Genomic DNA, 21,934 nt, shown 5'->3' on the forward strand with positions numbered 1-21,934 from the left:
GGCTTTTAATAATTGAAAGAAAATTCAATCTTTTTCCAACATGAAAGAGAGAATGAAGGAATGAATCCCTACCTGATAAATATCATTTGTATCAGTTAATGGCCTTGCTGAGAAAACACAAGCTTGAGCAAACTCGACATGGGTTGAGTAAAGAAAGGTTCCCTTGAACAATTTTTAATTTATGTCACTAAATCATCAACCAGCCGCTTTTGGAGGTAGTAAACTTCTATGAAAAACTGACCAAGAATGTCTGAACCCCTTTTTTTTGTGAAAACAGAAGCTTTTTTGGGGGGAACTTACGTGCAGCTTTAACAAGGGTTTTAAGACCCACCTTGGTCCTTTTCCCAAGGTGTGAAGGGGAGCCCTGCATCGTTCAGGGTAACTCCAGGGTAGGTAGGGTTCGAGCGTGCAGGCTGGCGTGTGCAAGGTTTGGTTTCACACCTGTGCTTTTCCGCTGGGACCGGTTCGCATGAAGAGAAGAATAACGTCCATGGGAAGTCAGACTCTCCTGCTCAGAGGGTATTTAACTCGTTAGTCCAAAGACGGCTCTAACGGGGGAGAGGGGGAGGCGATGGCGTAGCCCGGTGCCGCGCTGCTGCCCAGGTTTGGCGGTGGTTTGTGCATGTGCGGAGGCTGCCGTCACAGAGGCACGCTCACTTCGTCTGGGCCAGCCTTGCTTGTTGCCTGGGTTTGTTTTGCCTCGGACAAACATCTGGTCTTTTCAGCGGAATGCTGCTTCATCCAAAGGACTTTAAACTGGTTTTGCTATATTTTTGTGTAGTTTCGTGGTTTGTGGGGTATGTTTTGGGTTTTTTTCCCAATGGTAAGAGTGTACTGGAGACTATAACTAAAATTTATAATTAGTATAAAGTTTGCAGGAGTGCCGTTTAGAGGAATGACATCCTACCTATGGTAAACGTGTTCACTTCTGACAACACAGAGGTCTGGGTATGTGTGCAGGTACTTAAGCATAGATAATATCGTCCCTTACTGCCAGATGTATACAGATATTTCTTGTAGGTTCATTCTGTGGTCTCATTACATCCTAATTAAAAATTATAGGACTGAGCAACTTTTGGCAATTTAGATAGCTTTTCTGCCCATAAAACTCCATTTTTAGCATTTTTGTCAGCAATTTTGTTTCCTCAAAAAGATGATTGGAACATATATGATGAGAAAAGTTTGTCTTACTACTGTGTTATGTATTTTTTTATTAATTTAATATTAAATATCTGCATCAAGTAGCACCACCTATGTATGAGTTACTTTCCCAGCTTTCAGGAGTGGTTGGTGCTGGTTCGTCTTCATGCTGTCACTTGATAACTAAATTGTAATATGTAAAAAAACAGGAACATATTCTTAGGTCATCTCAATGCAGGAATCCAATCTCGCCAAGATTTTCATTATGGTTTGAGGGATGAGATGTGCATCTTATTCATTTGCTCATACAGATCCTAGCTGCTGACCCATTCATCAAATGCACAAGTCCAGGCCTACCGCAATGATCTCTCCAAGAAAGATAAAGAGCAGAAATTTCAGATGAAAGACACTGCTCTCTGTACCAGCTCACCTCATCTGCCGTCACTTGTAATTGGTATTATCTAGCTTGTCATCTGCTGCTGTATCTAAGCACTGCATACTACGAGAGCAGCTGGGGAAAAAGGAGTAAATAGGAGCCATAGAGTTTATAAAATAAAATAAAATTAGGAGAATTCCATTTCCGGAGTGTTCCATGTGCTGTTAAGGGAGCGCTGGAATATTATTTAGAAGTCTTTCAATTGTTTCAATCTAGCAATTTCTGAAAAAAAGAGCAAGCAGTAACACATTATTGGCAAGGGAATAGCATCAGTCAGCCAAAACCAAACACAGACTACCTTGCAATCTGAAAATGCTGATTGCACCTTCTGTGAAGCCAGCAGGAAAAATACGCTTATTTTATTTCTTTCTTTGGTAAACAGGTTAATTAATGAATATCTCATTCGCCAGTGCAACGCTTGCAGCATTGCAAATGAACGCGTTCATCTTTGACTCTTAGACCTCCCAAAACTTTGAAGCTGACACTCGATTTTATAAATGTAAGCAGGCAAGAACTTAGTGTGGTATATTTTCAAACTCCTTAGCAAATCGAAAGGGCAGCTCTTACAGCTGTAAGGATTATTTTCAAACTTTTAAATATACTCACCAGTAAATTGTATCCTGAAACATGTCAGCATATCCAGAGTACCTCTAATAGTGCCAGATGATTTGGTAACAAATATTCAGTGCCAGTCTGTTTTGGCCAGAAATCTTTGATATGAAAGACTCCTCCTTCAAAGATTACTTTCCTGGTTAAACAACAATTATCATGTGTCTGCTGAGCGGCATGAAAATCTCTCTTTTGGAGTTGGTCCCTCTGGTAGAATTCCAACAAAAATTTGGTAAGGAATATCTCGAGAGTGAGCAATGTGCTGGCTGTGCCGCAGATAACGCTTGCAGGAGGCGTGCGGGATTCCTGAGCGATGGTTCGTTATGATTATTTACTTAGTTACTGATTTCAAGATACGTGACTGCTTTTCTTGTGTGTGTGTTTGTTTTCTTTTTGAAGAATATTAAGATGAGAAATCCTGATGAAGTAGCTTTCCTTTCTCTCTAGGAGAGTATGGGCAAGCAAGGAAAAGGAAGCAAGTTGCTGTAGCTGCAGCAGTGCTGCTCTCAAAATTTAGCTCTAACTACCCTGAAGCCTCTTCAACTTGGTAATAATTTTCTTTGCAAACTCCTAAAAGTGGATAGCCAAAATATTTATTTGAATGTGTATTTTTATTAAACTAGACAGCATTATTATTGCCACAGATTAAAGACCTGTAATGTGACTTTAATATTGTTATTAGATGTTAATGTCTTAGGGTAGCGCTCTGAAGATGAAATAGTTCTCATTCGCTTTCCACCATAATGAATACTAATGTGTCAGGGGACAGCAGACATCTTTGCCTTCTGTTCAGTTTGGCCAAATAGGAAAGACAAGAATGGAAGACAACAATTAGTCATCTGTGAGCGAGTGCAACGGGAAGTTGTGAGTAAAGCCAACTGAAATCCAGTCGTACGGATCTCCCTCGCATTTTTCTGTTTTGACTAAATAAAGTAAGAACAGACAGTAGGTTGTCCAGTTTCCAAGATTTCTGGTGGGAATTATTCAGAATAGATTTGTTATTTCTACAGTGGTTTACAATACCATTTCATCTCATTATTGGTGATGTTCTGCTCATCATATTATGAGCTCTTTCAGGAACGGAAAAATAACTCATTTCCTGGAAAGAGTTTGTTTTCTGCACTTATAACTAGAGACTAAATATTTTTGCTCAAGAACAAAAATATTTAATCTTCTGGACAAAATCCAAGTCATGCTATCTTCAGTAAATCTCGGTACCAATCACAGCTGTAACAGAACGTAATCGAGATTTGTTAGTACGTATGTAGGAATATCTCTTTACCCATGGTTTAAATTTTTCAGGGCAATTTTTTTCCAAGTTAGGCGCCTACATTTAGTTATCAGAACTTTCTCACTCTGTGAATCCCCAATGGGGTACCTTAAACATAGTAAATAACAACAGGGACATATGTTAAAGTGGTTACAGATTATATTTTATGGTTTGCTTGTAGCAACAAAAGTTACGTCTGAATTTGGCACGTATGCTGTCTCTTTCTCACTCTGCTTGGCCGAAAGGGCTTCACAGACGTTAGATGAAGTGGTGCCCTTCCCCTCCGAGGCAGGCGTGACTCAGTCCTAATTCCAGAGGTTTGTGAGCTCGAAGGCTTCGTCACATTCACCGTCTGAAGAAGTGGCAAAAAGTTTGTGCGTGCTTTTGTCACACATACATCATCATAACGCAGATATTAAGAGTTTAGTTTATAGAGGCGTTATTGCTAAGCACCTAAGAAGAGCAGTGAAATTCATTGGAGGCAGTCGTATTTCATCTCTGTGGTCTTGAGAGCTGTCGAGTCTTGGAATATCCTGAAAATCAAATTCAATCTATGTCTAGACATGCATATAATGCGAGAGCGTTATCTTTTCAGTGTTGTGGATTTCTTCCAGCAATAAATAAACAAAATACGGCAGCATATGTTCTCCTAGGTTTTTACATCATTTAGGAGAAAACAGTTCTGTAGGATATTTTAATCATGGAGCTAGTTAACATTTTATTTTAATTAAGTATTTTTGTCTATGATGTCACCTAATGCAAATTATTCTTTTAAGCAGACTAGTGTTTTGCCTCAAGCATAAGTGAAACAGCAGCCAGGACTCCTCTGCCCTTGCTGTCAGTGCAGGGTCTGCGCTCCGGCAGCAAGCCTCGTGCTGGCGTGCGAACGTGGAGGGCTCCTGTGCCGCCCGCCAGGCGCCGCCGTGCCGGCAAGGCCTGCCTTTAGTTCCGCTGCACCTTTCTGTGCTGCTGTTTTTCTTTGGAAAATTTCCATATTTAAAAAGAAAACAAAGGAAAACCTCATAGTGATAATTTCTGGTGTCTGGCTGTTATTTTTTAAAAGGTGCAGTTATTGATGTCTCCATACCAGATGGTGTGATCCCATGATGCCACTTATAAAACATGATATATAAGCATATATCTCAGTAGTTCAGTGTTCATAATATAAATCAGTCTTATGCTATGTTCCAACAGATAAGGCTGGTCCTTTTATATTCCTGTTAAGGACCAAATTAATCAAGCACTATTTTGCTTATTTTTGCTTCATATTCGTCTGTATTTTATTTGGTAGTTCATTTTTATCCATAAATACACTCTGTTTTTTTTAATAAATTCCTGCATAGAACCAGAGACAGAAGATTATGGAGAGTTTGTTTATTTCATTATTAAAGAGGCAGGGTGTTTTGGAACTTGAGCCCACCAGCAGAACAGTGGAAGACTCAGGAGATAACTGTGTTTACCATACATCTAAAAGATTTGACAGTATTCTACTAATTGGTTTTGTTCTAAATTTTTTCTGTCATTCAGCAAATTTCTATATATTCCATATCAAGAAGCCCTTTCTGATTTTGAGCTTCTTCCTTCAGAAATTCCAGTAGCAACAAATTCCATAGTTTACTCTGCAGATAGCTTATAACTTCTCCAGGAAATGAATAAAACGCAAGATGCAGATTTGCGCTGCTGGACAGTGAAAAGGATGAGACCGAGACCTATTGTGGTGATGACTAAATCTGTATATAATTACTGTTGTAAGTTCTGTATCCTTCAAGAAAAACAAGGGCTGCAGAATAGCAAGTGTCTAGCTCTTGAAACAAAGGAAATTATCTAGTCAAGTTCTGTAGGCTTAATGCCTTAAGGGTAGAGAAGGGAGAATAATCTTAGCTTCTAGAAGAATAGGAAGTTTTCAATGCCTGAAGAAATATAACTAAGTGGGGAAACAGGGAATGGATTCCATGTTGGGTGCTGTTGTTTGATCAACAGAAACTGTTGAGAATGAAAGCACATATATTTGCTTTTTTATATATCTATGTTAAAAAAACCTGATGTGCAGGGGTGTGTGTGTGTATAAGTGCATATGTAATTACTGTCAACTTTGGGATTATATTCAGCTCCCATCAACTGACAAGAGGTCCAGTAAATCTCGGTGTGTGCCTTTGCCTCCTGCTCCTGCGTTTCCGTGGAATATCGGGGGTTAGCAGGTAGCATGTAGCACGCAGCAGGCAGGGAGGCTCCAGCAGTGACTGTCCCACGTTTTTTGTTTCTCGTCTGGTTCTTTCGCATCCTACTCCTCTGTTGCCTAGAGAGAGAGACAAGGGGCGAGTACACAACCTCACTCTGTCTAAAATGCATGTGTTTACACTTAAGCCAATATCCAGCTTGCTTCAATGCCTTGCATCCTCAATGTATTTTTAATGTTCTCTGTCCTTGAAAACCAGATATTTTAATACTTCTCTGACTAGCTTTTCTATGTTGGTTTAAAAATTGGCTGTCCTTTTAGGTTTTTTTTTTTTCTTTCCAGTTTTAATCCTCCTGTTTTTAAGGCAGGGATTTTTAAGCATCAGGTTTGCCGTAGCGTAGATCAATACCGGCTTGCATTTGCAGTTGGGTAGAATATGTATTATGAGGTTCCAGTTTGGCTGAAGGTGTAAGTCTTTCTGTGACAGTGAACAGAAATAACTGAGGTGCTGAGAAACAAAAAGGTTTATTTGTGGTAGACGTCAGGGTCTTGAAGGTAGGCTTGGTGCACAAAGGGAGGTGCATATTTGTAATATTTGAGAATGACACAGCTGAAATATTGCTGGGTGCAGGTGTTCTGTACCTGAGAGAGTCAGATCTAAGCTTATTGGGTTTTCTGGTCTGCAGAGATCTTCAGTGTCCAGGTGGGTTCAGGAAATCATGTGTATTGCCTCAGCAGCAGAAAACTGGTACACGAAGTAATAATATAAAGAGGAGTGAAAAATCATGTCCTTGTTTAAAAAAAAAGGGAGCGTGAACCTACGATATTTTCCCTTTTTAAGAGATAAACAGTATAAAGAAGGAAGGAATGAATTACTGCTTTGTGTGGTTTATTTGTGGCTAGATGTTGGAGAGCAAATGGCTGAGGCTTCTTGTGCCTTTTTGTTTTAAGTGGCCCTTAAGAAAGATACTGTGATGAGTGGAGAAGTATATGGGCAATCGCCTCTTCCTTCCCTAGGTTACTCTTAGGGTTTGTGGTCAGATATGTCTGCGTTAATGATGATAAATACCTGACCTTATACCTTAGGAATTTCTCAGCTCTTTATCAATTCTTTATAATTGTTGTAACATGATAATTCAAAAGCAAGATCAGGAAGTTCTTCCCTTGTGTAGAATTTCTGTATAGTTCCTAAGGCCAAATGTTTGCGTAACACAGATAGTGTTTTCTATTGTAATGTATTTTGTGGTATAAATCATTAATTCTTATCAGAACTTTAAAAAGGCAGTTTGTAGCTTGGGGCTGGGATGTTTCCTGCCATCTCTGCTGTTTGTCAGAGGGCTGGGCTACCTGGGTTTATGAAACTCCTCTGTAAATTTTGACTGTGTAACCTACTAAGTGGCTTATAACTTTTTGCAGTGCTTCTAACAGCCAATGATAATTAATTTTTTCTAATGATAGTAATAATATAAGCATATTGCTTTAATGAATGTTATCTTATCTTTTTCCGTAATTAAGCAAGCTGTTTTCAGTTAGTAAACACCATTATTACTGAAGAATTTGAAAGTAATAGTTTGTAGATTGTAATCCATTCCTCCCTTACTACTCTTTAATTTACAAATTTGGATGTCCACAATACTTTTTAGGATCCTTAGAACTGTGAAATAATCTGGTAGAAGGATCTGATACACACTCTTGGCTAGGGACACAGTTCGTTGTTTTATTTGAATAATTCCAGTACCTTTTCTCAGTGCTCTGTACCTTCCCCTAAAATTTCTTGCTGGGAATACCAGTGGTCCTGATTTCACAGCACCAGTGGATAACAACTCTTACATTTGTCTATGATCAGGAAAATACATTCTTAAAATTGTTTCTACATAATTAGCATTAGCAAGCATAGTCAGGCTTGACCTGAGTTCATTCCAGTAAGAAAAAAATCTGAACAAATACTTAAGTTTTTTTAAAATGTTGGTACATTTTAAAGTCTTACTGAACTATTGAAACCTCAGGACTTCAACCAATTCATTTTAGTCATGATACGGCCTAAAGTTGAAGTATTTTATAAAAGCTAAACAATGCCAAATGCATTTGGCTGAGATCAAAAGCCAAATCTATTTGTTCTCTTTCATCTTAGTGTTCCATTTCCTAGGAGTATGACCTTAGTCAAACATCTATTAAAGTTAGCTTTTGATCTTACTCCCTTTTTTACAAAAACGAAAAAAAGTCAATCTTTAAAATTTTCTTCCAGAGACAATCACACTATTGTGTTTTAACGTTCCAGTAGTGTGTGAGTAAATAGGATTCTCTGATGTATGTGATAGAACAGTGGTTAAATGGGACAATCATTTTTGTGTCAGAGACAAGAATCAAAAGGAAGCATTATTCAGAAGCTGTTAACTGGAAAAATCCCCCCAGGTCAGTGGAAACATGTTAACTGGTCACTGTGCCGCATTTTTTGGTCCTTTGATGAAAACGCCTTGTAATTTGATAACAGGTAACTGTTCATTTGTAATAGAATTTTCTCTTCACCAGTCAAAGCTGCCTAGTGATTAACCAGTAAAAAGGTTAATTTTCTTCTCAAGTATGAGAAGTTTAGTGGCTTTTTGAAAGAAATAGGACAGATGGGATTGTGGATATCACATCCTTTATTTCCTGAATAGAACTATGAAGATGTTTCTTGGTCATCTGTAAGTTCCTACCTGTTAGGGCAGCCTAACCGTCCTAGATTCACTTCTCAGCTTAAGTGAAGTGAGCAGGTCTTTTTAAAATACATACCGGTTCCTAAAACTATATAGAGGAATAAAATTACAGTTAGGATCTATATTTAACATAGTGAACTGGTCAATTATTAATTAGTCCACAATAACTTTCCTATTAAACCTACTCTTATCAATGTAGCACCACAGTTAGGGAAATCTCAGTTAAAGGATGTAGCAGATAAATACTGAAAAAGATTTATTTAAAAGCAATATCTAGAGAAGAAATAGAGCATCTTTTAAATAAACAATTAAATTGACAGATATATCACATATTAAACTTCTAAAACCAGAGTTAAATGCTTACTGGAAATACATTGGAATATTACCTGTGTAAGTTTATAACAATACTTAATCTATCAATGTGGGAGAAAGCCTTAAAGTAGACTTAAACCTCTCAGCTTGAAAAAGATATCTGCAAGAAGTACGATAGGAATATTGAGAAAAGGCTGAGGCCTGCAGAGTATAATAATTTTAAAGGGAATCCTTGCAGGGGGTTACTACATAATGTAGACTTCTGGAAAAGCAAGATGAATAGATACCTGCAATGTTTTTCTGAATTGGCTTGAAAAAATTTTCAGTACATCTTGGACCTCATTTATGTTAAATATGTTTTTATTTTTGAAATAAATTTAATTAATTTGAATTAAAAATTGAGAGAAACTATTTTAAGATCTGGATGTACTTTGACTACTGAAATAGTTGCACAAAACCTAAGCTAAAAATGTTTGTTGCCATAGTTTTAGTAGAAATGAAACTGCTATACTGATGCAAACCTGAGAGCAAAGACCAGGAGAGTTTATCTGTGAAGATTTGCAAGGGCAAAGAGAATATTTGCATAATTTTAGATTACTGAGTGTTTCAGTTCAGTGACTAAATTATTCCTCTCCTTCTTGAGCTGGCATTTGGCTTGGACGCTGCAAGTTAATTCAGCTTGACCAATGAGACACATCCTTTAAGATTTTAAAAATGGTGCAGTTCTTCTCCTATGTGTTATTTTTATTCGCCACTTGGAACAAGGAAATAAGCTTCCAGTCAGTGTCTCAGCTGTGAAAAACATTCTTTACCTTGCATAGCATAAAATGGAAATAGCCATTCTGGCATAACTTCATAAACAAAGACGATACTAACCTATTGGGACTAAATTATTTCTCTCCTGTGATATTTGTGTAAGGAAATGTGCATGAATAAGCTTCAATAAAACTATATGAAGGTAACTTTGAGAGATCAGAACAATCAGATCTGAAAAATACTCAAAAAAATAAAAAGTTAGGGTACACACTCCTCTGTAATCACGTTCTGTACACTCTCTGCGTTGTGTAATCAATAGTCATTAATTTATGCCCCAGAGGAAAATACCGCTCTTCGTGTTTCTTTACCTGTGGTCTAAACATAGCTAGACATTAAATCTGGTTTCTGCAGGCTGTGGGCTGCCTCCTCTTTTTCCCTTTGCAGTACTAGAAATTCACCTATCCAGCAACTCAGCTTCGACCTGAGGAAGTGTTTGGGCAGCAGTGGTTGTTACTGTCTGACAGAAATTTGCTGGAAAGTTGCATGAAGGCTGTCCAAACCCGTGTCACACCGCTAATGCCAACTCACCACAGTATTCTACTTAAAATAATCAATAGCATCAGGTTATAACTGAGATGGATGCATTTTTCCACTCCCTGAATTAGAAAATTTAAAAAAAAAAAAAAAAAACCAAAAAAAACAAAACACCACCAAAACCAAGAGGTTTTGTTATGCTAAAAGTGTACAGAGAAAGAGATGGTAATGTAACAGTAGGTCGAGTCTTCGTTTCAGGGGACTAGACCCAGAGTCTAGTCCTTGCTCCCCCATGTGTTATTTTATTTTACTTTGAACAATTACTGGAAAACTCTTTTGGGAAAAGTATGAATCAGCTATTCCAAGAAAACTTAAGTCATGTTTCTGCACTACGTTCTACATCTTCTGTCAAATGTCATGAATTTATGTTCTGAAGTGATGCTGCTTTTGAACTTGCATCTTTTGAGGTTGCTTTAATGAAACGCCGTTCGGAGAGGAGTGCATGGGCTCCCTCTTTTCGTCGCTTAGGTTATCGTGCTTCAGATAAACATAACAATTTTGTGGGTTTTATGAACTGGCCACAAATTTCTTGATCTTAAGTAACTAAGAGCAATGGTAGCTGTGTTATCATAGCATTCAGTTTGTATTCTGGCAGAGGTCTTAAAATTGCTTACATGGAAGAAACGCCATGCAGGGGATGAATCTAGAGAGCTGTGCAAGCGGAGGAGCCTTGGTCACAGGATTTCTGCTGTTCATTTGCAATCAAAGTTTCTATAGTGCAGTTGCTGTCTTGAGTAAAGAGGGAGCTCACTGCTGCTCTTTGTAGCTTAGTGAGTAATAATGTGAAACCATTATTTGCTTGGTTTCAGTTCTGAGGAAAGAGTGGAGGACCCTTCCTCCCCTCTAATGCTTCACGTTCTAGGAGGGGATGGGTAAGGGCTCTGCGCAGTACGGTTCTCGAAGGCCCATAGCATGGGTCAGGCTGGTCCAGCTGAAGTCAGCAGCAGCAGGGGTAATATTTTAGCAATCCAGTCTCTAAGCAATGCTGATTTTGACAGTATAGTGAGGTTTCATCTGAAATACTGTAGAACAATGAGTTTACGGAACTCAGTATTCAGTTAAAACCCTTGAAATACACTGTTTCTTCAAATTGTGATTTGAGGTAGCTGGGACGTGGCTGAGCTGTGCCATCTCATACAAAAAAAATATTTGGTATTTTCCAATCACAAGTAGGAAGTCACAAAGATATCCTTATTCTCAGAAGACCTTCCAGCCCAATTAATTTTACAAACTCAAGAGATTTATGCCAACTACAGATAAGCTTTCAGACTTTTTGGTACTTAACTGAAAGGACCTCCAAAAACTTCAGCTATTTTCCCCATCATTACCACTTATGGACAAGTGCTTTAAACCCACAGGACTTGGTTTAATGGGAAATGAATACACCTGGAGAAAAAAATAACAACACATAATTCTAATTTCAGATGGCAGCACGTGTACCATGACAAACTTCTATGATGATATGGAATGTCTGTGGTGAATATGAGGGCTATTAAGTTTAAGTGTATTTATAACATACTTTTAGGTTCCCATGAGCCCAGATGTATTGTAAAATGGATAACTTAAGCTCTGCAATCAGAAGCAAATGCACTGAGCTCTGAAGCACAAGGGAAGAAGGTACCCATTGAGCCCTGTTAGTGCATGCAGGGCCCTGACCACGTGTGAGCTTTCCAGGCTGTTGGGAAGTCCAGGTTGTTTTGGATCTGGCTCAAGTAAATCTGAGATCGCCCACCTGGGCAACATCGCTGGACGATAGTGGCTGCATGCCAGCACATGCCAATATCCTAATTTGTCCTGGTAGTGAAAGGATTACTGAAGTTACGAAGCATTCCTGCTCTGCAGGCTGTGAGGCCGGTGTCAAAGGTCTATTTTCCTTTTGGGGCTGATGAAAAACACCTTTTATTCTTTCCTGTGGCCTCTGAATATTTAGTACTTGGGAGCTAACATTTTTTCCCCTATAAGTGGAATTTATTTTATATGTTGCTCTCAGGGAGGTAATTTAGCATGGTTTTGGTTTAGTTTTTGATTTTTTTTCAAATTCTTATCTCAGAGAATTGTAACTTTTAGTCTACAACAGCATTATGAAAGTATAAGCAGATAGTTTTAGCATTTGGATGATTATGAACTTGTTTAAAGCTTAACTTAAAGCAAGTTTAACTTGTCTTATCCTTACTGAAATCTGAGTCCCAATGCATAAATTTGTCACTCTTTTGATGTATGAAAACACTTTTAAAGTATACCACATAGTGTAAGAGCTCTCACTTTATGTTGAAAAATTTCAATGGCATGACTGAAATTGCATCAGGTATGGACAGAACAACATACAAATTTTTGGTATAAAGTGATTGTGATCTTTTCAACAATAATTCGATGGCTGACGTGTCTGTCTTGTGTATTCTTCCATCTTCTGAAACCTGTAGATCAAAACTGGGGTGGTCAATCAAATACACAGGAGAAGGTAAAGGTCACAGTATTGCAGCATAGTAAAAGTATTATGCATTACAATCTTGACAAATCATTCTCATGGCATAGATTGTAAAAAAGAGGAGAAAATGTCACAAAATTAATCAATTCTCATGAGACACACTGTAAGAAGGAAGGGAAAAAAATTAATGTAACTCAGTGCTCTTTGTAGTTCTTTGGTCATCATAACTTCATGCAGATCAAGGATATGAAATGCCTCAGGTACAGAGACTTGATGGAAGATGTTAATGTTAAAAATATTTCCAGTCTTTCAGGTGGGTATCACGGAGGATAAGATTAGGCTATTCAAAACACAGAGGTTATAACTGGGGTGAGAAGCCTAAAGAATAGAGGCAGACATGGGATGAAAGCATCTGGAAAACAAACTCTCGCCATATTTTAAAGTGACCACCCAAACTCGTAGGTGTTGGGACCTTTGCTACTGTCTAAATATGTGTGAAATTAGGCAATGAGAACCTGTTACTTCTGTGAATTATTCCATGGAGTAGCAGGGATGTTTTAGTGTGTGAAGGTTTTAATCTCGTTTATGCTCATGTGAACTTCTGCATGAAATTATATTTTAGAATTAAAATCAGGTGAGCAAGCACCTAATTAAACAAAAATTACTAGGATTGCAAAATCAAGCCGTCAGAAATTCAGAAACATTTGTGCAACTGTGATTCTGATCCCTTGAGCTTTTGGCAAAGTCTTTCAGTTACGTTCTCACATACTGTTTTCTCCCCCAGCCTAACTGCTTGGCTGATGATAGAGAATCGATTGACCTTTGGGGGAAGCAAGGTTGTACGATGAAGAGACCTTTCTGTAGGTCTGTCCCTGTCTATTCACTCCAGAAGTGGCAGCTACGTAGGGAATATTCAGAGGCTGCGCAAAGGCAAAGAATGAGGTCTCTCAAGTAAAGGCTGTGTGATGATTCACTGCAGACGCAAGCTGACTGGAGCTTCTCTGTGGAAGACTAATTTCTCACAATTCCTGACAAATATGCATATTTGTTTGGGGTTTTTTTCCCCCTCCCTCAAGGTTCTTTTGTCACAGTATAGTTTCTTGGCATTTTAAAGTGGTGATGTTTAAAAGTTAGGACACTCAAAAATTTTCAATATTGTCTGAAATGTTTTGCTGAGGAAGATCTTCAGTAGTCTATGAAGTTTAATTAACTGAAGGTGTTTAGAGAATTAGTCTTTATTTTCTCTTTCACTTTGAACATGTAGCAGATTAAATCCTGTATAAATACTTCAAAATTTTCTACCCTAAAAATCAATTTTTGCTGTTTGGGGGTGCTTTCCTGTTGCAAAATGGGAGAGAACATATTTTTAAAATATGGTTGTAATATCAGAACGACTGGCTACAGGTATCCGAACAGATGAAAATCAGAACAGATGAAAAACTCAACTGTTGTAATACATTTCTTAGCTATTGACTACATTTCAGCTTGGCGATGTCAAATGGGCGTAGCGTGGATTTCAGCCTGGGCTCCAAAGTGTCCTCCCAGGGCCTGGGGTGAATACTCACACAGCTTAGTCCATGACAAAGCTTTGTGCTACGGCGCTTACGCTGAAATCCCATCCTCTGCCTGCAGCGGCCGATTACTCACTAAGTTCTTTCCTTACAGTCTCTCAAATGTTTCACGTTGATGGATTATTATGACCTATCCGAAATGGTAGCCAGGACATCTTTGAACGGCTGTTGAAAACAGAACATGCGCTAGAGCTAAAACTTTCCTACAGTTTCTAGTTGAGTCAGTTTAAAGAAACGGGAAAAAATCTGCAATAAGACGACTTGCATGCCTGGACCTGTCTCCAAGCTGCTCTAACACTTGGTCCGTTTTAGTGTTCGTATTTAAGAATTTGGTTTCACTGTCCTTCGTGGTTTTAGCTGGGTTTTACTTACCTGTTTATCACTAAACAAGGATGATTCATTTCAGCTACAGCAATGCCTCCACTTTCTAATGTGTATGTTTAAATTAATCAGTAAATTCTTGCAGGCATTCTGAAAATGTGAAGTTAAATATCTTTATTTTTATTAATTTCCTTGTTGAAGAAAATGGGAAAGAAAGCACATCCTTTTCAGTCTTCCAAGGCCTGATTTATTGGATGTTTCAGAATTGTTTTCACTGTTTGCAATATGGTATCTCATATTAACATTTCATACTACCAGATGTTTCATTATTCCTGTTTTAGCACATCATACTTGACCCATAGCAGCTTTGAATGCAAATAACAAACAAGCCGATGCACAATGCTTGACTGTTAGACTGAAATAATATGGCAAGGCTAAGCTGGTTTTCATTTTTCCTTTTGAATATTATTAATTGCAATGTGTTGACTGTTAATTTAATTAAATGTTTTGTTTTAATATAAGACCATTCTTCAGTTCACTGACTCACCATTTCATTTAATTAATTACAGACCTCAAGATTTGATTACTCATAGTTCTCCTTTAGTTAATTTACTTGTTCACAGTTTTGACAGAAAAGCTTTCAAACTAATATGAAGGAGGGGCACAGTGTAACTAATTAGGGAACTGAAAAAAATAGCGGCAGCTAGGGTACAAGATTAGCAGATACTCAGGGTCACCTTAAAATGCTCAGAGTCCTTGTGTTCACCGTCAAAATCCAATTTTCAGTGACTGGACATCAGTTAAACATGGGGGATTCACCTGCATGCGAGACACCCATGGTACCTCAGTGCGGGAATGCAGTGGAGTTTTGGTTTCTCATGTCAGTAAATTGTAGTGTTGGCTGGGGGCAAGAGACACTGTCCCCTGTCGCCTGGTGCTCAGGGGCTTGGGAGGGTTCAGCGCTGCCCTGTAATGGGATGCTGCCCCTGAGGGGGATACGCTACAAACGACCTTGGAGTTGTGATCTTTGGGCCAAGCAGTAAACATGCTTTTTTTGTTGTTGAAATACTTCCCGAGACTTGACAGAGGAATCATCTTCAGTAGTCTTTCTGCGTAGGGGATATTGGAGTAAACAATTTACCACTAACTTCAATAGGATGCAGAGAAGGGATGGAGAAACCTCGCTGGTCTTCACACCCTCTCCAGTACTGCGGGTACCCTGGCTGTAGGAGCAGAGGACGTGATCAGCGGGTCCAGCCCTCGCAGAAGCAGCCAAGCCCCACAGTGCACTTGGGTCTGTTCCCTCTCCAGCACCCCACAGGCAGTGGGTCTGCCCCGGAGCAATGCAACGTGCCGTGTTGAGTAAGCTGAGTGCGGTGCTAATTTGGATCAAAAACCTTAATTTGGAAAGTGTTTGGCCCTTGGGTATATTTTAACTGTGGTTCAGAACACAATTGCAGAATTTTACTTCAGTGCAGCCTGAGCACAAGGCGTGCCGGTTTGTGTGTCCTTGAATGGTTATTTCAGGGCTAAATTCGTGTGCTGTACGGCAGAGTGATGCAGACTTGTCAAAGGGAGAGTACGCAGTGTCCTGACAAAACTGAAGTTATGGAATGAAGATTACTAATGGCAGTCGGTTGTTTTGCCATATGCACGATGCAGGTGTACCTGAGCGCACACCATCCCAATCTGTTATGCAGTTGTAATCAAGATTCATGTATAGAGAGCTGACCCGGGACGTGGCTCCGAGATGTCTGCATTAGCGCTGACGTGCGTGTCTCAGAGATCCCTACTACTCTTTGAGGAGCTGCTGTCTTTCAGCCAAGGCAGCTGGTGGGTGGTGGTGGGCTGCTGGGAGCAGGACTAGCTCCACCGGCCACGTGGCTCCTAGCAGTTTTGAAAACAAATCATTGCAATTGCAATGAGGCTCATGCTTTTTTGATGGTGGTGTGAGCGTTGTAACGGTTGTACGTGTTTGATAATAAGGGGTATGTAGTTTATTTCCTGGGTGTTTAGTGATTAATCACAGCTGGCAGAAGATAACTGAAGGAAGGGAAATTTCAAGTGTAAATGGAGAGAAGAAAGCGGAAGCTTTGAAGTATGTAATGCAGCATGTCGCTTTTCCTTGTGATCCTTTTTTTTCTTTTAAGGTGAAAGTAGAGGGATAGATGTATACGTTACGGCAGTTTTCAAGTAAATTTTTCAAAGTGAAGTATTCTACATGAGATTCTGCTGCTGATAATGATTCATCGGAGAGGATGGAAATGATTCTGCAGTTCTTTGTAGATCTTTAGATAAGTCGGTTGAAGAATAGCCCTCTTTGCCACAGCTAGCCGGAGCTGAGTCGATTATAGACAGGAGTTTTATTAATAGTTAAATAGTGGCTTCAAGTAACGTTAGCCGCGGCAGTAGTCTTAATTGAAGATTATGCCAATGGGTGATTTGCTGTACGTTTTCTTCCATCATTTCAATCAGTAGCACACCCTTACTGCTGAAACCATTTGCTTTAACCACAAATTTATTAGCTTTCAGAAATGCTGAAGAATTAGCACGCTGTTTTTTAAGTGCCTCATACAGTCAGATTCTGGGGCTTTTACTGCTGTCACAATTCAAGTAAGAAATTGTATAGACTGTGGAATAAGTGAATGAGAGTATAAAGACTTTGCTGATACTGAGCTTAGAGATAGTATTGGCCATGTGCGCTTCAAGTTTACGCCTGGCTGCTTAGGATCTTCAGGCTGTAGTGCTTTCTGCGTTAGGACTGTGCTTTACTCTTTAAACTTTTAATGCTGAAGTAGAGTGACTTTGGTGTGGCAGATGGCACCGCATAGATTTCCGATACATCACTGTTTTTTGGCTCTTGTCCTTATGGCAGCTGTGTCTGGTTAGGGAGCTCAAAAATGCCTGACAATAATTACCTTTAATTTCTGCAGGCGGCATCGTGGTGATTTTGGGACTGTGTTTATTCTTTTCTGTTTGTTCCTCGGTACCCTTTCTGCCTTCATTATGTCTCTGATAAAACTGTTCAGTGGAAGTTTGTGGGTTTGTGGTTTTGGTCGGTCTTTCTTTTATATACACTGCCCTGGATAATGCTTTGTTTTGTTTTTAAACTGAATGTTTTAGTAAAGGTCTGAATTGACTTTCCATTCCCTGGTTATCTCCTTATGAATAGTTTCTTTACTTTTTTGAATATTTAAAGTAAAGTTTTATGACTTACAGTACAAGAACCTCTATGAACACTGAGCCAGACGAAAAATATTTACTGGGATATTGGTTCATCTATACGTATTTAGGTACATAAAAATTATAAAAAGTTATGATAAAAAAACTCCATGTTCGGACTCTGTATTATTTGTGAGCTTTAAAATAAATTTGAATTCTTTGCAAATTGATTAGAAGTATAAAGTGAAAGGAGGCTGTGAGTGGGTACAAGTTCTGAAAATGCTTTACTGATGGCTGTACCTCAAAACTTGGAATTGGTTGGGATAAGGAGGAAGGGTGCAGGTATGCAGGCAAATCACACAGGTGCCTGGAAATCTTGAAAACAGTAAATTCCTCAGAAGACTTGTGCTGCTGCTGTTTTTTTGAACTTCCTGAAAATGATCTGAAATTCACTTAAAGAGCAATCCCACTTCCTTTCCCTAGGAAAAAAGTGGAGAAGTTTATAGACTATTTCATCTTCTCCAGAAAGCATGTGAACAGTTTTATCTTTGAAGATGTATTCTTTAATGGATTAAGTGTAAGTGATGTCAGCCAGAGGATTTGTCAAAACAGGAGCTTAAACATCAGGATTTTATATCTGCTTGATAAAAAAACCTGTAGCATTTGCAGAACTTTAAAGGGTATTAGAAAAAAAAAATATTTTTAAATAAAAAGCGAGTACCGTTACAGTATAATGATCTTCTGTATGAAGTGAGGACTATGTTAAGTGAGCTAAAAGTCAAGATTGCTCATGATGTTTTCTGGATTTATTTTTATATGTTTCTATTTAGTGTATATTAATAATGAAATCAATATAGCTTGTCAGGTATCAGTGACAAAACAGTAAAAGAAGTGTCTAATTAGTGTAGGTAATACTTGTTGGGAATATAGGCATGTGTAACTGGAGTTTGGTTTTGTGAATGTGGGGAGGCTCTTAGGCAGGATGGAAGGAGGAAGGCAGACGGCCTGGAGAGAAAAGGGCTTGCGTAACTCCCATCTCGTAACCTGGCGTCTCCAACTTCCTGATATTCATCCGGAGCATCTCTGCTGAAGTTAACCGAATTGCTGTACCCACGTGTGGTAGTACATGTCCCTCCTCCATGCAGTTGGAGTCTGTTGCTTGCTTAAGTCATATTAAAATAATGGGAACTTCTGCGAAGCCTATTATAGGAGCAGCAGAGCTAATCGAAACGTCACATTCATAGCAGCTTTTAAAAGCAAGTATTTTAATTTATGGATGTGTGGCAATATAGGATGTGAAAATCGTTATTTCACTTTAATCAGTATCTAATCTCTCAGTAAAGCAGTACTTTGCAGAAGCAGATTATTTAATTCTGTTTTGATGTGTGATATCTTTGTGGGTTGATACAACATGCATCATCGACAAAAAAACATGGTTTTTTTGATAAATGGCATTCAGTGGTTTTGTGGAACTATTGCACAGTCAGTTACAAGATAGCTGATACAAAGCATTTCACTTGCTTTTTAGCAAATGACAAAAGCAAGCCATACTGTTTTCTGAGGCAGACAGTAAACCCATTTAATCCATGACTGAGTGAATAAACAATTACACCTGTAGAGGTCTTTTTGGTTGCATGCCCTTATCCCCTGTATTTTCCTGCAAGGTAGATGAACTTCAGATAATATACTTTCAGTCACATCTTGCCCAGAGTAGAAGTAATTTGATACTGCCTGGAAGAAAATCTGATCTCTCACTTACTGACCAAGGCAAAATGGTAAAACTTTAACAGTTTACTCTTATGACAAAAAAGATATCGGGAAACTAAATAATAATTAGAAAGAATGGTAGTGATGGAAACCTGTAGCCTGACACTACTCTGCTTCTTCTCTTTTACTATTAGAAATTAATTGGGTTTTCGTCACTTGAAAATCTTCTACCACTAAACCCCCTTAATTCTGTAAGTTTGTGCTGGTCTTAATGGTCTCTTAAAGGTGGGATCGAGTTTGTAATTACCCATATTGTCCTTTCCTAATGTTTCCAATATAATATTTTCCAGTAGCAGTAATGTTAATCCAAACCAACAGACTTCATAAAAAGACAAAATAATATTTGGATATATAACAAAATAGTACAGCTCTGATTGTTCCGTGTTAATTGGCTTTGAGCTGTTGAAATTAAGGAATACTGTATTTTACTAGTGTACTTGGATTTGTAGCAGCTAAGTAACTCAAGCAGAAAGTGATCAAAGTGTCAAAAGGATCAAAGTGTCAGGAAATTATGTTCAAGAAGTATAATAAAAAGGGATACCATTAAATAAATATTTCTTTAGGCTATACATGTAAAAAGAAAAAGGAAAAGTAACACGAAAGAATGAAAAAAAAAAAAGATCCTTAGAATGGTGTACTGAAATAACTTGACTTTAAAATAAAGGTAGTGTTCAGAACAACATTACAAAACTGGACTAAGAATTTACGTGACTTGTTCTCACTGAAATGAACTGTTCTGTTCTTCATATTTGTCAGTGCTGCATTGTTTGGTATGTTACTGGATTTTATTTATTTATATTTTTCCAGGTCTGACAGCAGCTGCCATGGCAGAGGCTATGAAGTTACAGAAAATGAAACTTATGGCAATGAACAGCCTTCATGGAAGTGGAAGTCAAAATGGAACAGAATCAGAAAATGAAGAGCTCAATTCAAATGCAGGTAAGTTAACACTGTGCATGTGAGCTGTAGGGGAGCTCTTAACAGCTGTTCTCGTGCATGGGAAACAAAATGAAAAATCTATCTCAAATTCTTGTGCTCTTTTATTTTGTAAGCTTTGCTCTGCCAGTGTCAAATCAAAATTACTTCACCCATTCCTCCAATATCCCTCCAGTTTTCCTCGTAACAGCCATCTTCATTAATTTTTTGAAAAGTATTGGTGAAGGATTATTTCCATTATGTTAGAATACAGACAGCATATATTGTACATCTATTTGTAGTAACAAAAGACTTCTCTATTGGCAATAATACAGTGAGTCTAGAGTTTTCCTGTAAATGATGGAAAGTTTCCAAAACGTCAGCTTGTTGAAACTCATGAGTTCCACAGTTCACTGGAGAAAGGTAGAGTAGGGAATGCTAAATCACCAGCTTTCTGGCTTTTCTGCAGTTTATTCTTTCCTTGAATGGATACTTGCGAACCACAGCTATGAAGGAGAGTCAGGATAAATGCTTGTTATGGCCCACCTGGCTGGAGTAACCTTGGGTAGAAGGTACTGACACTGACCACGTGTTCGGTCTATACTGCTGTAAATATTAGTATAAACTTTCAACTAAGCTCCATGAGCCCCAGCTCCACAAGGACAGGGTTCAAAGTTTAAGTCAGAAATGGGTCCCTTGAAGAGGATATCAACTTTGTTTTTTCTAATATTCTTTTCAGGAGAATAAAAGAGGTTTTATTTGGATAGCGTGGAGACCCAAAACTAAGATAGCTGTATTTTGTCTCAGAAAGCTGCTAGATACCTATTACAATAAGGGCAGGTTCACTTGGACTCACGTTTTTTTGCCACAAACAATCCTACAATACCCTCTTTCCATTTTGGAAACTTAGGCGCCCTTTGTTTTCATTATCAATTCACGAACAGCAGCGTTGTCTGATCCCTCATTGCATTCACATCTCCCATCGGCGTTCACGCGTCTCTGAAGGCACACATGCGTCTCTAAAGGCGAAGCCGCTCTTACAGTTTGCCTGCTTGGATGGTGTATAGTGTATATGCATTGTACCATCAAAATGGTAATTTATTAGACCAATAAAGCAGCAGCTGGGAGGTCTTAGACTCATTTTCTAAAGGAGTAACTTTGAATTCATGACAAATTATGCACAAAGCAGTCTTTCCAAAAGTGGTATTGCCTTTTGCTAATTTTGTGTACTCATCTGTATTGAAGAAATCTGGCTTCTAATTCATGCATTAAACTCTTCCCCAGCTTTCTGTTTTGTAGGATATGTATTTCTTATTCACCTCCCAGACCCTAATCAATTAGTGCATATTGAATTCAGAAAAAAAGCACTGAAAAAGCAGATTTAGCTTGTGAAACTCTTACAGTCTGCATGTAGTTCAAAATGAATTAGAAATTTTCACTGAATGCTAAGAAATATGACTGAAGATAGAATTCCTAGAGAAAAGCGAGGAAGCTTCATACAGAAAAGATGTCGGGTTAGAATTAGGGCTTTTAAAAGCTGCTGTACAAAAGCTTGTTAATTCGAATGTTCGTGGTTTCATGTGTTACCTGATATGGCAAAATCTGTGTACTTCCTATGGGGAAAACCTACAGTACGTTAATATTATTATTTTAGGTACCTCGTCTGCAGGTTTTATGGGGGACTGTCATACCAGCCTTTCGACAATACGTCAAGAGTATGCATATTAAATGAAAGTTCTCTGTGGTTTAGCAATTCAATGAGTTCTACAACTGACTCAGTACCA

The 21,934-nt window shown here is 38.5% G+C and overlaps 1 protein-coding gene across 2 annotated transcripts in view; it reads left to right on the forward strand.

Moving 5' to 3' along the window:
* DACH2 (dachshund family transcription factor 2) overlaps positions 1-21,934 on the forward strand; it is a 311,231-nt gene that overhangs the window by 190,576 nt on the left and 98,721 nt on the right. For both annotated transcript variants that reach the window (XM_075106655.1, XM_075106656.1), the window contains exon 3: positions 20,043-20,174. In XM_075106655.1, coding sequence (XP_074962756.1) covers positions 20,043-20,174 — 132 coding nt within the window. The remainder of the gene's footprint in view (positions 1-20,042; positions 20,175-21,934) is intronic.

The sequence above is a fragment of the Phalacrocorax aristotelis genome, chromosome 11 (genome assembly GCF_949628215.1).
Source record: "Phalacrocorax aristotelis chromosome 11, bGulAri2.1, whole genome shotgun sequence".
Taxonomy (NCBI): domain Eukaryota; kingdom Metazoa; phylum Chordata; class Aves; order Suliformes; family Phalacrocoracidae; genus Phalacrocorax; species Phalacrocorax aristotelis.